This window comes from Salvelinus fontinalis, chromosome 9, assembly GCF_029448725.1.
Source record: "Salvelinus fontinalis isolate EN_2023a chromosome 9, ASM2944872v1, whole genome shotgun sequence".
NCBI classification, from domain to species: domain Eukaryota; kingdom Metazoa; phylum Chordata; class Actinopteri; order Salmoniformes; family Salmonidae; genus Salvelinus; species Salvelinus fontinalis.
In genome coordinates, this window is record NC_074673.1 from 59,845,028 (window position 1) to 59,857,507 (window position 12,480).

Below are 12,480 nucleotides of genomic sequence, written 5' to 3' on the forward strand. Positions count from 1 at the left end.
TTTATTTATGCCAATTTGATGTATTATATACTTTAAAAATAAGCCCTTCTATTTGTGCAACATTTTCCATATTTTCTTCCACAGACATAATGGAGGAGCTTGGGTTGGGTGATGTTGATGATCTTGAAGGTAACTTCACAACTAAATTAGTTAGTTTACCACGTTCAATACCTTGAATCAACCAGAGAATTAATGTTAACAATTTCTTTCTTTCATTTAACACTTTTAAGAAGCTAAAAAAAATCTTGCAGGTCAGTGCATACCTCCAGTAGGAATAGATTCAATGTTTTGTGATTCTATGTAGTTTTTCTATTTGTAGTGCTACTTCATCGTCTGAAATGATTGACACTTGATGAAGATGAGCAATAATGACTGTATAAAAAAATTATTCAAATTCATTCAGATTATTCCAAAATATTATTCAAATTATTCAAATACTGAGCTATGTGGTATGCAAAAAAAAAAAGGGTGAAATTATATTAATGTGGATGCTACTATGATTACGGATAATCCTGAATGAATTGTGAATAATGATGAATGAGAAATTTAGTGTCAAAGATCATACCCACAAGTAATGCTAACCTTCCCTGTCATTGTAATGGTGAGAGGTTAGCATGTCTTGGGTGTATGATCTTTGACCCACTGTAACTTTCTCACTCATCATTATTCACGATTCATTCAGGATTATCTGTAATCAAGGTAGCATCCACATTAATGTCATGTTTAGAATCATATTGCTTTCTTATTTACAATAAAAGTGACTCCAAAATGACAATCCAGTACTTACCATTCATTTCTATTGGGCCCAAAATAATCTGAAACACAACCAAAACGAACTGCAAATGCGTCCAATAAGTTAACAACCTCTTTAGGATCGGACCTTTAAAAAAAAAAATGTTTGCTTAAAATGACATACCCAAATCTACGGTTCAAGTCGGAAGTTTACATAAACCTTAGCCAAATACATTTAAGCTCAGTTTTTCACAATTCCTGACATTTTAATGCCCGTAAGAATTCCCTTTAAATTGTTTAACTTGGGTCAAATGTTTTTGGTAGCCTTCCACAAGCTTCCCACAATAAGTTGGGTGAATTTTGGCCAATTCCTCCTGACAGAGCTGGTGTAATTGAGTCAGGTTTGTAGGCCTCCTTGCTCGCACACACTTTTTCAGTTCTGCCAACAAATTTTCTATGGGATTGAGGTCAGGGCTTTGTGATGCCCACTCCAATACCTTGACTTTGTTGTCCTTAAGCCATTTTGCCACAACTTTGGAAGTATGCTTGGGGTTATTGTCCATTTGGAAGACCCATTTGCAACCAAGCTTTAACTTCCTGACTGATGTCTTGAGATGTTGCTTCAATATATCCACATAATTTTCCTTTACTCATGCTGACATCTATTTTGTGAAGTGCACCAGTCCCTCTTGCAGTAAAGCACCCCCACAACATGTTGCTACCATCCCCGAGTTTCACGGTTGGTTTGGTGTTCTTCGGCTTGCAAGCCTCCCCCTTTTTCCTCCAAACATAACGATGGTCATTAGGGCCAAACAGTTCTATTTTTGTTTCATCAGACCAGAGGACATGTCTCCAAAAAGTACGATCTTTGTCCCCATGTGCAGTTGCAAACCATAATCTGGCTTTTTTATGGTGGTTTTGGAGCAGTGGCTTCTTCCTTGCTGAGCGGCCTTTCAGGTTCTGTTGATATAGGACTCGTTTTACTGTGGATATAGATTATTTTGTATCTTTTTCCTCCAGCATCTTCACAAGATCTTTTGATGTTGTTCTGGGATTGATTTGCACTTTTCGAACCAAAGTACTTTCATCTCTAAGAGACAGAACGCGTCTCCTTCCTGAGCGGTATGACAGCTACGTGGTCCCATGGTGTTTATACTTGTGTACTATTGTTTGTACAGATGAACGTGGTACCTTCAGGCGTTTGGAAATTGGTCCCAAGGATGAGCCAGACTTGTGGCGGTCTACATTTTTTTTCTGAGGTCTTGGCTGATTTCTTGTAATTTTCCCATGATGTCAAGCAAAGAGTCACTGAGTTTGAAGGTAGGCCTTGAAATACATCCACTGGTACACCTCCAATTGACTCAAATGATGTCAATTAGCCTATCAGAAGCTTCTAAAGCCATGACATAATTTTCCGGAATTTTCCAAGCTGTTTAAAGGCACAGTCAACTTGGTGTATGTAAACTTCTGACCCACTGGAATTGCGATACAGTGAAATAATCTGTCTGTGAACAATTGTTGGAAAAATTACATGTCATGCACAAAGTAGATGTCCTAACCGACTTGCCAAAACTATAGTTTGTTAACAAGAAATTTGTGGAATGGTTGAAAAACGAGTTTTAATGACTCCAACCTAAGTGTATGTTAACTTCCGACTGTATTTGCCTGTAGCTCAGGACCTGAAGCAAGTATATTCATATTCTAGATACCAAAGGAAACACCTTGAAGTTTGTGGAAATGTGAAATTAATGTAGGAGAATTTAACACATTAGATCTGGTAAAAGATAAAACAAAGAAAAAAACATGCGTCCCCGTCCATCTTGAAATGCAAGAGAAAGGTTGCTATGTACTGTTCCAGGTTAGGCGCGTTTTCGATTTTGGCCACTAGATGGCAGCAAAGTTCTGCACAGTTTTAGTCTGATCCAATGAACCACTGCATTTCTGTTCAAAATGTTTTATCAAGTCTACCCAAATGTGCCTAATTTGGTCTGTTGATACATTTTCAAGTTCATAACTGTGCACTCTCCTCAAACAATAGCATTGTATTCTTTCATTTTAGTAGCTACTGTAAATTGAACAGTGCAGTTTGATTAAGAAGAATTTAAGCTTTCTGCCCATATCAGATATGTCTATGTCCTGGGAAATGTTCTTGTTGCTTACAACCTCATGCTAATCACATTAGCCTACGTTAGCTCAACCGTCCCGTGGGGAGAAAATGATCCTGCAGAGGTTTTAAGAGTCACAAGCTTATTGTAGTCATTGCGTGCTAGAAATATGGATCCAAATACTAAACCTTTGACTGCTTTATAAGAATCTTTGTGGGTGTCAATAATTTGACTTTTACCTTTTTGACAGAAAAATTGTATTACTTGTTAAACAAAATATCTTTCTCTGAGCATTTGTATTAGAATGAAATAATTTAATATCCATTTTTTTTTGGTGTATAATATAGCTAAGTATTTGAATTATTTTATACAGTCATTATTACTTATCTTTATCAAGGGTGTCAATAATTTCAGACCCCACTGTAGATTGGGGGTAAGGCCCTGTGTTAGACTAGCGTCCTGTCCAGGGGGTGTACTTGTATATAAAGCTGCCTAACGCTACAGAAACAGGAGATAGGCTCTTGCTATGAGCTGTTCTGGCTCAAACAAGCCAAGGCTCGTGCAAGGCTACTTACTTTGCTAAAATTGATCCCCTCAGAAATACTGATTGTCTGACTGTTTTCTCCTGTGTTGCTGGTGCAGATGCCTCTGATTGGGACACGGCCAGCACCGCCAGCAGGAGAACCCTCCCCGGCCACGGAGTGCCTTCCCCCGGTGGCGAGGAGCTGAGGGAGGAGGCCTCTTCCCGATCCCCCGTCCCTCTGCCGGCTGTCCAGGAGCAGGAGCCAGATGCCGATATAGCAGTAATAGGGGAGAGGAGCAGTCCTGAGGAGAAGACATACTTTCATTCGGAGAGACCCCTCCCATTGGCCAGCCCGCGCTCCTTTACCCCTCAAACCCAACCCCAGCCATGTGCTCGGAAGATGCAGCTCCAGAGAACAGAGTGTGAGGAAGGTAAGGGAGTAAGGAGATTATAGATACTGCATGTACTTTTAAGTGTATTTCTGGCTAACTTTAGAAAGGCTTTTTGCCCGTTGGTGCCAAGGATGTAAGCAGTGCATGAAGTCACTTTTTCTTCCTTGTTCTTAGACTTTGGTTGGGATTCTGACCACGTGAATACCTCTACCCCCAGCCCAGTCAGGACTGGGAAGCAACTACCAAACGTAACAGAGACCGCCACAGTGTTGAAACCTAGTGAGTAACCTAAAGTTGACCTAATGAATTAGCGTGGATTTAAGACGGACTATTTGCAGACGTACGTCCACTGCTGCTCTTGTTAAAACAGGTTCTCTCTCTCCCTGCAGATAACCCTGTGCGTGAGCCCTCGCCAGTGAAGCAAGAGAGTGAAAGCAGTCCAGAGCCCGAGGAGCAGGCACAAGAGGTGGGGGGCCTTAGTCAGGGAAAACCTTCTTACCTCAATTTATACTTCCGCCAAATCACTACATATTCCCTGCTTTTAAAATACATCTAACGTTTTTTACTTGACCACCTCTAACCTACCTCGTCACATTTGCTACTTCACAATAGTGTCATGTACTGTATATTCCCCATCTTACAATATAGCTGATCATACCCACGGCATAGTTACAAATAATCGACATCGCCTCTACTGCATCTCGTCTCTAGTCTCTCATCATCCACTACACAGACTTCCTTATGAACACCCTATGTAGCCCCTAACTGACAGAGTAGGCAAAACTATACTGAACAAAAATTTAAACGCAACATGACCTGACTGCAGTTCGGCGTCGTAACTTATTCAGTGGGAAGATTTTGGCCTTCGATGGCCGCTGGAGAAGTGTGATGAAGATGAAGCTCGGTTTCAACTGTACCGGGCAGATTGCAGACCGGTACACCGGTATGGTGTCATGTGGGCAAGTGGTTTGCTGATGTTAACATTGTGAACAGTGTCCCATGTTGGCGGTGGGGTTATGGTATGGGCAGGCATAAGCTCTGGACAACGAACGCAATTGCATTTTATCGATGGCAATTTGAATGCACAGAGATACTGTGACGAGATCCTGAGGCCCATTGTGACTATATGCGGAGGCCCTCACTGGTGAAGCAAGAGCAGTCCAGAGCCTGAGGAGCAGCCAGAAGAGGTGGAGGCATTAGTCAGAGAATACCCTCTCCAGTTGACCTAATTTCCAGTTTACCTAATCTCCTACCCCCCCAAATCGCTACATTCCCCTACTTTAAATGGATTTATCTTGTCTTATTTTACCACCTCAACCCTGGAGAGGAGTAGAATGGGCTCAATCAATATGCGCGAGGTGCAACCCAAAAATAATATGAGCATTTAGGAAGGAATAGCCGACGCTCACACTCATTAAAATCTAGATAATAAAATCTAGATATTAAAATCTTGACCGTTTGGCCATGACTACCTCCACCCTACCTCGTCACATTTTGTACATCATATTACTGTAGTGTACAGTATATCCCCTACCTTACAATAAAGCCTATCATTCACCTGGCATAACTACATTTCATCCACATCACCCATCTCATCTGCCATCATCCCCTTCACAACAGACTGGCTTATGAACCACCTATGTAGTCCCTCTCTCAACCAGTGGGCAAAACGAGTTGCAATGACATCATTGAGTTCATTGCTAGCATAAGGACATTTTGTGGACATCTTTTGAGCAACCAAAAAATACATGTTTATCTGGTTGTAAACTGATTATTTGAACAGATAATAACCAAAATATGTATGTTCTCTGGTTGTAACAATGGCTATATGACTTCTCATCTTTTCAACCAGAACCAGTTTACAATCAGGAAATGTACATCATTAATACTTAATGTTCCAAATTTTGACTGCTGGCCACTGACTATTTTATGAAATGTATGAAATATTAGTCTTGTTATTGTGGCAAAGTGGTACAAGTTTGAATGTTACCTGTATGCCCCTACGCACAATTGTTTTTGAATGTTGGCGTTTTCAGTGTTTTTGAACATTCATGCATTGTATACCCTAATTGTAAGATCCCATTGTAGGCGTCCGTGTTAACACCATTTCCTTTGTCTACTCATGCCATCAAAGGAGAAAGACGTTGCATCAGAGTTAGACGTAAGTAACCCGTGCCACCTTGACCCTGTCAAGTCCCAAACTGGGGAGGAGCAGGAGGAGTACAAAGAGAAAGAAGGGAGATATGTAGTTGGAGAGGGAGACGGTAAAGAGGAAGAGCCAGGCTGGGAGAAACGTTACGGGAAGATCTGGGTGGAGTTAGAGAAGAGGGAGGTTAAGTCCTCCTACAGGAACGTGGCGGCCGAACTGAAGGAGAAATTTGGAGAACTTCCAGCTGAATCCGCCTCTGACGAAACTACAGAAGAAGAAGAAAAACGGGGGGAGAACGTAAAGATAGTTGAATCTCCCGCCAGAACCACTGAGGAAGAGTCCAGCAACGAAGAGGTGGGGGAGCCTATAGTCTGTCCGTTGAGCAGGGCAAGGAGGAGTAGCAGCAATGCAGTCCTGCTGACCATTTTTGAGCAGAGGGGGTCCGGGCTGGAGGACTCTCAGACCGAGTCGGCTGACAACTCCCTATGCGAAGACAGGACTCAGCATGGTGACAGCCCCGGGAGTCGCCACCTCTCCCCCAGTGCCGAGGACAGTGAGACGGGGGACCTGGAGGTCTTCTGTGGCATTGAGCCAGAGAACAGGTCTGCTTTGCCGCAACTGTTTGGGGAAATCGACAGAGAGCGAGAAGTAGACTACAATGTCGATAATGTCACCAAGACGTTCACAGATTGCAATGCAGCCTCAGTGGAACTCAAATCAGACCATGTTCATATGGATTCGTCCTTGAACAAAGGCGAGTCCAACCCTAGCCCAGACAAAGATGCCACTACCAAACCAAAGCCTGCCGCAGAGGAACGTTGGCCAGGGCAAGTCCAACAGGACGATGAGAAGAGCCCCTCCATGTACGAAGAAGAAACCGAAGTGCGTCCCTCCCAGTCTCAGCCCCCCTCATTGAGCAATGTGTGTCCCCCAGCTCCTTTACTTCCCTCAGACAAAGAGCTGGAAGAGGACCTTCGGAGGTTCAACCACGAGGTAGGGATGCTGAAGGTTGTGTTCCTGGATTTGGAGAAAGAGAAGGCCCTGCTCTGGAAAGAGGTAGAGGATTATGACTGCCCTCGCTTCCGTTATAGTCCCCCCAACTCTTTCTTGTTCTTTCTCTCTTTTTCTTTCTTCGCTTTTTCCATTACATCACCTCAGCTGAGTCTGTGTGAAAAAGGCCCAAAACAATGCTAGGGAAATACCTCTTGTAGACAACCTGTTTCACTCTTTTTTCTCCCCTTTTTTACCCTACTTCCTGCCAGTCCTCTTTTATTGGAAATTGTCGACATTTAATCATTTTTTTTCATGCAGCAAAGTGAGCGTTATTTTTCTTTTTGTCCATGCCAGTTCTTCACTTAATCAACCACTCCCTCACCTAATGAGGTGCTGATTGTGGACAGCTCACAGAGTGACATTTAACACCTCATTGGCCTCGTTTAAATCTCCTCTCTCCTTTCCTGCTTTAAGCTGATTGACATTAAAGATCAGCACTATAAATATCAGTCACACACAGGCCTCAGGAAGTGTTTCTTTTTTTCTTTTTCTTTATCTTTCTCTTTTCTTTCTTTCTTTTTCTCTCTCTCTCTCAGCTGTAGTAGCGTGTACTCCCAGGATTTCACCAACGCCTCATCATCCACACTCAAAGGGGCATCGCCCATCCATCTTCTCTTGTAGTGATTTGTTTTGCTTATTGTTGGGTCTTTTTCTCCATCGGTGTGCTTTGCATGCAGCCACATGTTGAGAAAACAGTTGTTTGCTACTCTCTGGTCATTTCTCATTTGCTCATTCTCCCTAGCTGGTGTGGTAAAAGTTTACCTATAGAAACACCTTTCTTTTCTATGAAAAGAAGCCACGTTGGACTGATGTGTTGGTGTAGCAGTTGTTTCATTTGCGCAGTGTTTTGTGCATGTTTTTGTTATGTCATTATTTAAAGCGATAGTTCAGCCAAATCTGCAAATATTAGCTAACGTTAGCATTTTCGAACAAAACCCAATGTAAGCCAATGTCCCCTAGATGGCATGCTCCAATCATCTCAAAGTATCTTTAAACCAAGTTGTTGAGTAACAAAAAAAAATCTAAAAATAATGTTTGATGATTTGGGCATGTTAACTGAAGGACATTGACTTACATTGGTCAAATGCTAATATTAGCGTTTGGGGCAGTGGCTAGTTTAACAAAACCAAAGCATGGATTGCTTTCTGTCCTTATCTGTTTGTTTTTGTTTGAAAATGCTGATGATTTCTAGGTAAGGATGCACAAATCTGGGTGAGCTATCCCTTTAATATGCTACTAATACCCTGTTATACTAAAACAGTTGCCACCTATAATCGTCAAGGTTGTTGAAAGTGTTAGGTTCTGACAAACAGAGTAAAAACTCAAACAGATGACTAGGAAAAAGCTCCAACCAAGTTTATTCACCCACTGGGTCAAACAGCTGCGTAAGACAAAGACATGTTTACACAAGTACATATATTTATACCCTCCTTCTAGACTGAGTGTCCTCCTTGCACATTTGGACAGCCAATACATCTGTTGCTAGGCAGGACTTTAGTGGTGATTGTTCTTTCTCACTTCATCTGACCTGACCTCGGACCGGATTCCTCACTCCTCCCTAACTCATTGCTGTCCTACCTTATCTATGACTGAAACCAGACTGTTTCCCTTTCTGCACTCCCCTTTCTCACTCAGTAGATGCAATCAATAAATCAAATGTAAAAAAGGCTTTATAAATACATCAGCCGATGTCACGAAGTGCTGTACAGAAACCCAGCCTTAAACAGCAAGCAGTTCCATCCACTCAGTTCTAATCGTGTAAGGTATTTCAAGTTAGAAGTTCGAATCCAACAAAATGAATTTGGAAACACTCTTAACTAAAACATTTTGGCCAGCCTTTTGAATGTGTTTTTTCCAGGCATTTTGGAAAATGTCTGCTCCATGAAAGGTTAACATAGCTGTATGGTATTGCATAGGAATGGAGCTGCCTGTAAAGCTGCTGCATCCCTGTAATTAAGCCTAACCATGGTTGCATCCAAATGGAACCCTATTCCCTACGGTGCACTACTTTTGGTCCAAAGTAGTGCACTATCTAGGGTATATGGTGCAATTTGGAGCATATTACATGAAGAAGGTGTTAGGTCTCTCAGGAGAGGGGTGACAGACTCAATTATGTACGGTAGTATACCTGCTCCAAAACATATTTTAAAGGACTGCTTAAACTTACCATTCTCAAACAGTATGTGTTATGTTAATTCGGCAGCTTTGATCATTAAACATTTAGCCTGTCTTTCCAGGTGGGCGAAGACAAGACAAAGGCCAACATGGAGGTGCTGCAAAAATCAAGTGCCTCACGGGTTGCTGGAGGATCAATGAGCAGACGGTGTGAACTAGACCAAGAAGACGAGGAGAAACCCGAGACCTGTTTAGGACACCCTAAAGTGTCACGCAGTGGAAATGGAGCAACAGAAAGTGAACATCAGCTCAGAGCAACAGACCGTATTACCCAAAGACACTGGTCCAAAAGTACAAAGAGGTATGCGTCTTTGTTTTGATTTAGCCCCCCCCCCCCCCCCAATTAATTCCCTTTGCTTTGTCATTGTGCATAGCTTTAGGAGCCAGGCAATAAGGTTCCTGAAGGACAGAGGACAATCAAAACATGACTGACAGAATCAAGAGGCCGATTAGGCTCGGAGCAGTTATTTGCAAGAGCTGGATCAAATGAGCTCAGATATTAGTTTGTAATTGTCACCTAAAGACCAGCAGTCCCAAAGGCAACCAAAGACCTTCGGTTACAATTATCTCCCTGCCGCTCACCCTTGGCCCAACCCATTTCGATTAGTTCAGCTCTGTAAGGTGAAAGCAATATAGTGGAAACACTGCAAATTCCTTGCTTATACTCATCCAAGGGTCGAATTGATACCAGCTGGCAGACGGACGTCTTCCATTATCATACATTGGTCCACTCTTAGACAATCACCTTGTTAAAGCTGTACTTTGGTTTGGTTTTGATTCCATCCCCTGTCCTTTTCCTTGCTGCCACTACTTAAATGACACATCCCACTCCAGAGCAATCAACCATATTCCCAGCTATTTGGCTACGGCTACATGTCACGGGGCATGACGTTCACCGCTAGGTCTATGCTCTCCCTAATGCGCTGACAGGGCCCTGGAGGACCAACTACATCATCAGCAGCAGAAGGAGGAGGAGGGGAGAGCTGTATCTAACGAGGCCACCTTACAGTTACCCTTTCTGGGGGGAGCCAGGCATGGCCGAGCCCCCCAGGCAGCTAACCATGTTAACGCAGGAGACCCCATCTCAGTGTTTGACGATAGTACTTTAAGTGAAGTGTCGGACGATGATGGAAGGTATATATGCAGTATGCCATTTTACATAACTGACGATGTCACTAACTCTGACAGTTTAATGATTGGTGGTGGGATATGATCTGGACTTTTCCTTTGACTTCATCTGTTATATTTCTCTATGTTCTGCTTTCAAATATGTTGCATGTCAAACTCTTAAACGACTCATTTTGAAAGGTTTACTTGTGTTATACCATCGCGCTTCTACGAGTTAAGTCGTGCTGCTCGTCGGAGAGCTTGAGGAGCGAGCATTCGTGACGTTTTCCAAAATAATCTTTCCCACTCTTCTTCTGTTTGTGTTTGTTTGTCGTTGTCAGGTCTCTATCTGCATGGCATCAGAAAGACAAGGTAAACTTCTGGCATAGTCACTTTTCTTTTGGTCTTTTTTCCCCTCCACTATTACCATGGCTTTCTTTGTGCACCCAAATGTTCATTCACTGAGAAAATGTTATGATTATTTTTTTTTAAAGGTACATTACGCTCCAAAATCAAAGGTTGTAAATTCATTTATAGGCTATCTGTTTTGTAGATCTATATATCACAGTACACAATTAATGGAAATGATAAACACTTAGTTCACTAGAGCTGGGACGATTAACCAAAAATGACTGACACCGACATTGCCTTCCTCTTACCAAATTATTTTGCTTACGTCGGTAATGTTCAGTGATTTTGCGACAGAACGTTCCTGTCGATTGTTCTAAAACCATTATTCGGTCGCTTCCCTTCCCCGTTTCCCTTTTGACTGCTGTGTGTTCGAGGCACTCTCACTCCCTCTACCCACTGTAGTGCGCACGGAGGGAGAGCTGCATTTTGATGGAATTACAGGAAAAATACAGTATTCAAAGCAACTACTGTTGTTCTAGTAACAGGGGAGAGGCACAGCTTTCTGTGAGTATATCATTTATCACCTCTTAATATTAAGGGAATGGCACCACTTTAGGCTATGTAGTATGGTTTTGATGCGCCCGCAGAGTGGAGCGCGTCATTTATGGTGAATAGGCCTCATCAAGTATTTGTATTTATTATGGATCCCCATTAGCTGCTGCCAAGGCAACAGCTACTCTTCCTGGGGTCCAGAAAAATTAAGGCAGTTATACATTTAAAAAAACATTACAATACGGTCATAACAGATTTCACAACATAAGTGTGACCTCAGGCCTCTGCTCTACTGCCACATATCTATATATCTATCTGTGTATAGTATAAAAGTGTGTTTGTGTGCATGTGTCTGTTTGTGTTGCTTCACAGTTCCATAAGGTGGTTTAAAAAATATATATATAACATTTTACTGCTGGCATGAGTTACTTGATGTGGAATAGAGTTTCATGTAGTCATTGCTCTATGTAGTACTGTGCGCCTCCCGTAGTCTCTTCTGGACTTGGGGACTGTGAAGAAACCTCTGGTGGCATATCTTGTGGGGTATGCATGGGTGTCCGAGCTGTGTGCCAGTAGTTCAAACAGACTGTTCGGTACATTCAACATGTCAATACCTCTCCCAAATACAAGTAGTGATTAAGATTATCTCTCCTCCACTTTGAGCCAGGAGAGATTGACATGCATATTATTAATGTTTGCTCTCTGTGTACATCCAAGGGCCAGCCATGCTGCACTGTTCTGAGCCAATTGCAATTTTCCTAAGACCCTCTTTGTGGCACCTGACTGAACAGTAGTCCTAGTGTTGTAGGACCTGCGTTGCGTTGTTGATAGTGTTGTTAAGAATGCTCAGTAGCGCTTTATTATATACAGACTTCTCCCCATCCTAGCTATTGTTGTATCAATATTTTTTGTCCATGAAAGTTTACAATTCAGGGTTACTCCAAGCAGTTTAGTCTCCTCAATTTCCACATTATTCATTGTCGTGACGTGACTTGCATTAATGTGATGACTGACTGTTATGTGATGACTGACTGTGTATATATACACTGCTCAAAAAAATAAAGGGAACACTTAAACAACACAATGTAACTCCAAGTCAATCACACTTCTGTGAAATCAAACTGTCCACTTAGGAAGCAACACTGATTGACAATACATTTCACATGCTGTTGTGCAAATGGAATAGACAACAGGTGGAAATTATAGGCAATTAGCAAGACACCCCCAATAAAGGAGTGGTTCTGCAGGTGGTGACCACAGACCACTTCTCAGTTCCTATCCTTCCTGGCTGATGTTTTGGTCACTTTTGAATGCTGGCGGTGCTTTCACTCTAGTGGTAGC

The 12,480-nt window shown here is 42.3% G+C and overlaps 1 protein-coding gene across 7 annotated transcripts in view; it reads left to right on the forward strand.

Annotated features, from left to right (window-relative positions):
* si:ch211-272n13.3 (ankyrin repeat domain-containing protein 26) overlaps positions 1 to 12,480 on the forward strand; it is a 101,297-nt gene that overhangs the window by 20,603 nt on the left and 68,214 nt on the right. For 3 of the 7 annotated variants that reach the window (XM_055934968.1, XM_055934969.1, XM_055934970.1), the window contains 8 exons: positions 85 to 129; positions 3,480 to 3,791; positions 3,927 to 4,031; positions 4,142 to 4,218; positions 5,887 to 6,957; positions 9,192 to 9,430; positions 10,060 to 10,263; positions 10,578 to 10,608. In XM_055934968.1, the coding sequence (XP_055790943.1) occupies positions 85 to 129; positions 3,480 to 3,791; positions 3,927 to 4,031; positions 4,142 to 4,218; positions 5,887 to 6,957; positions 9,192 to 9,430; positions 10,060 to 10,263; positions 10,578 to 10,608 (2,084 nt within the window). The remainder of the gene's footprint in view (positions 1 to 84; positions 130 to 3,479; positions 3,792 to 3,926; positions 4,032 to 4,141; positions 4,219 to 5,886; positions 6,958 to 9,191; positions 9,431 to 10,059; positions 10,264 to 10,577; positions 10,609 to 12,480) is intronic. The other 4 variants (XM_055934971.1, XM_055934973.1, XM_055934972.1 and 1 more) reach the window with 4 other exon arrangements.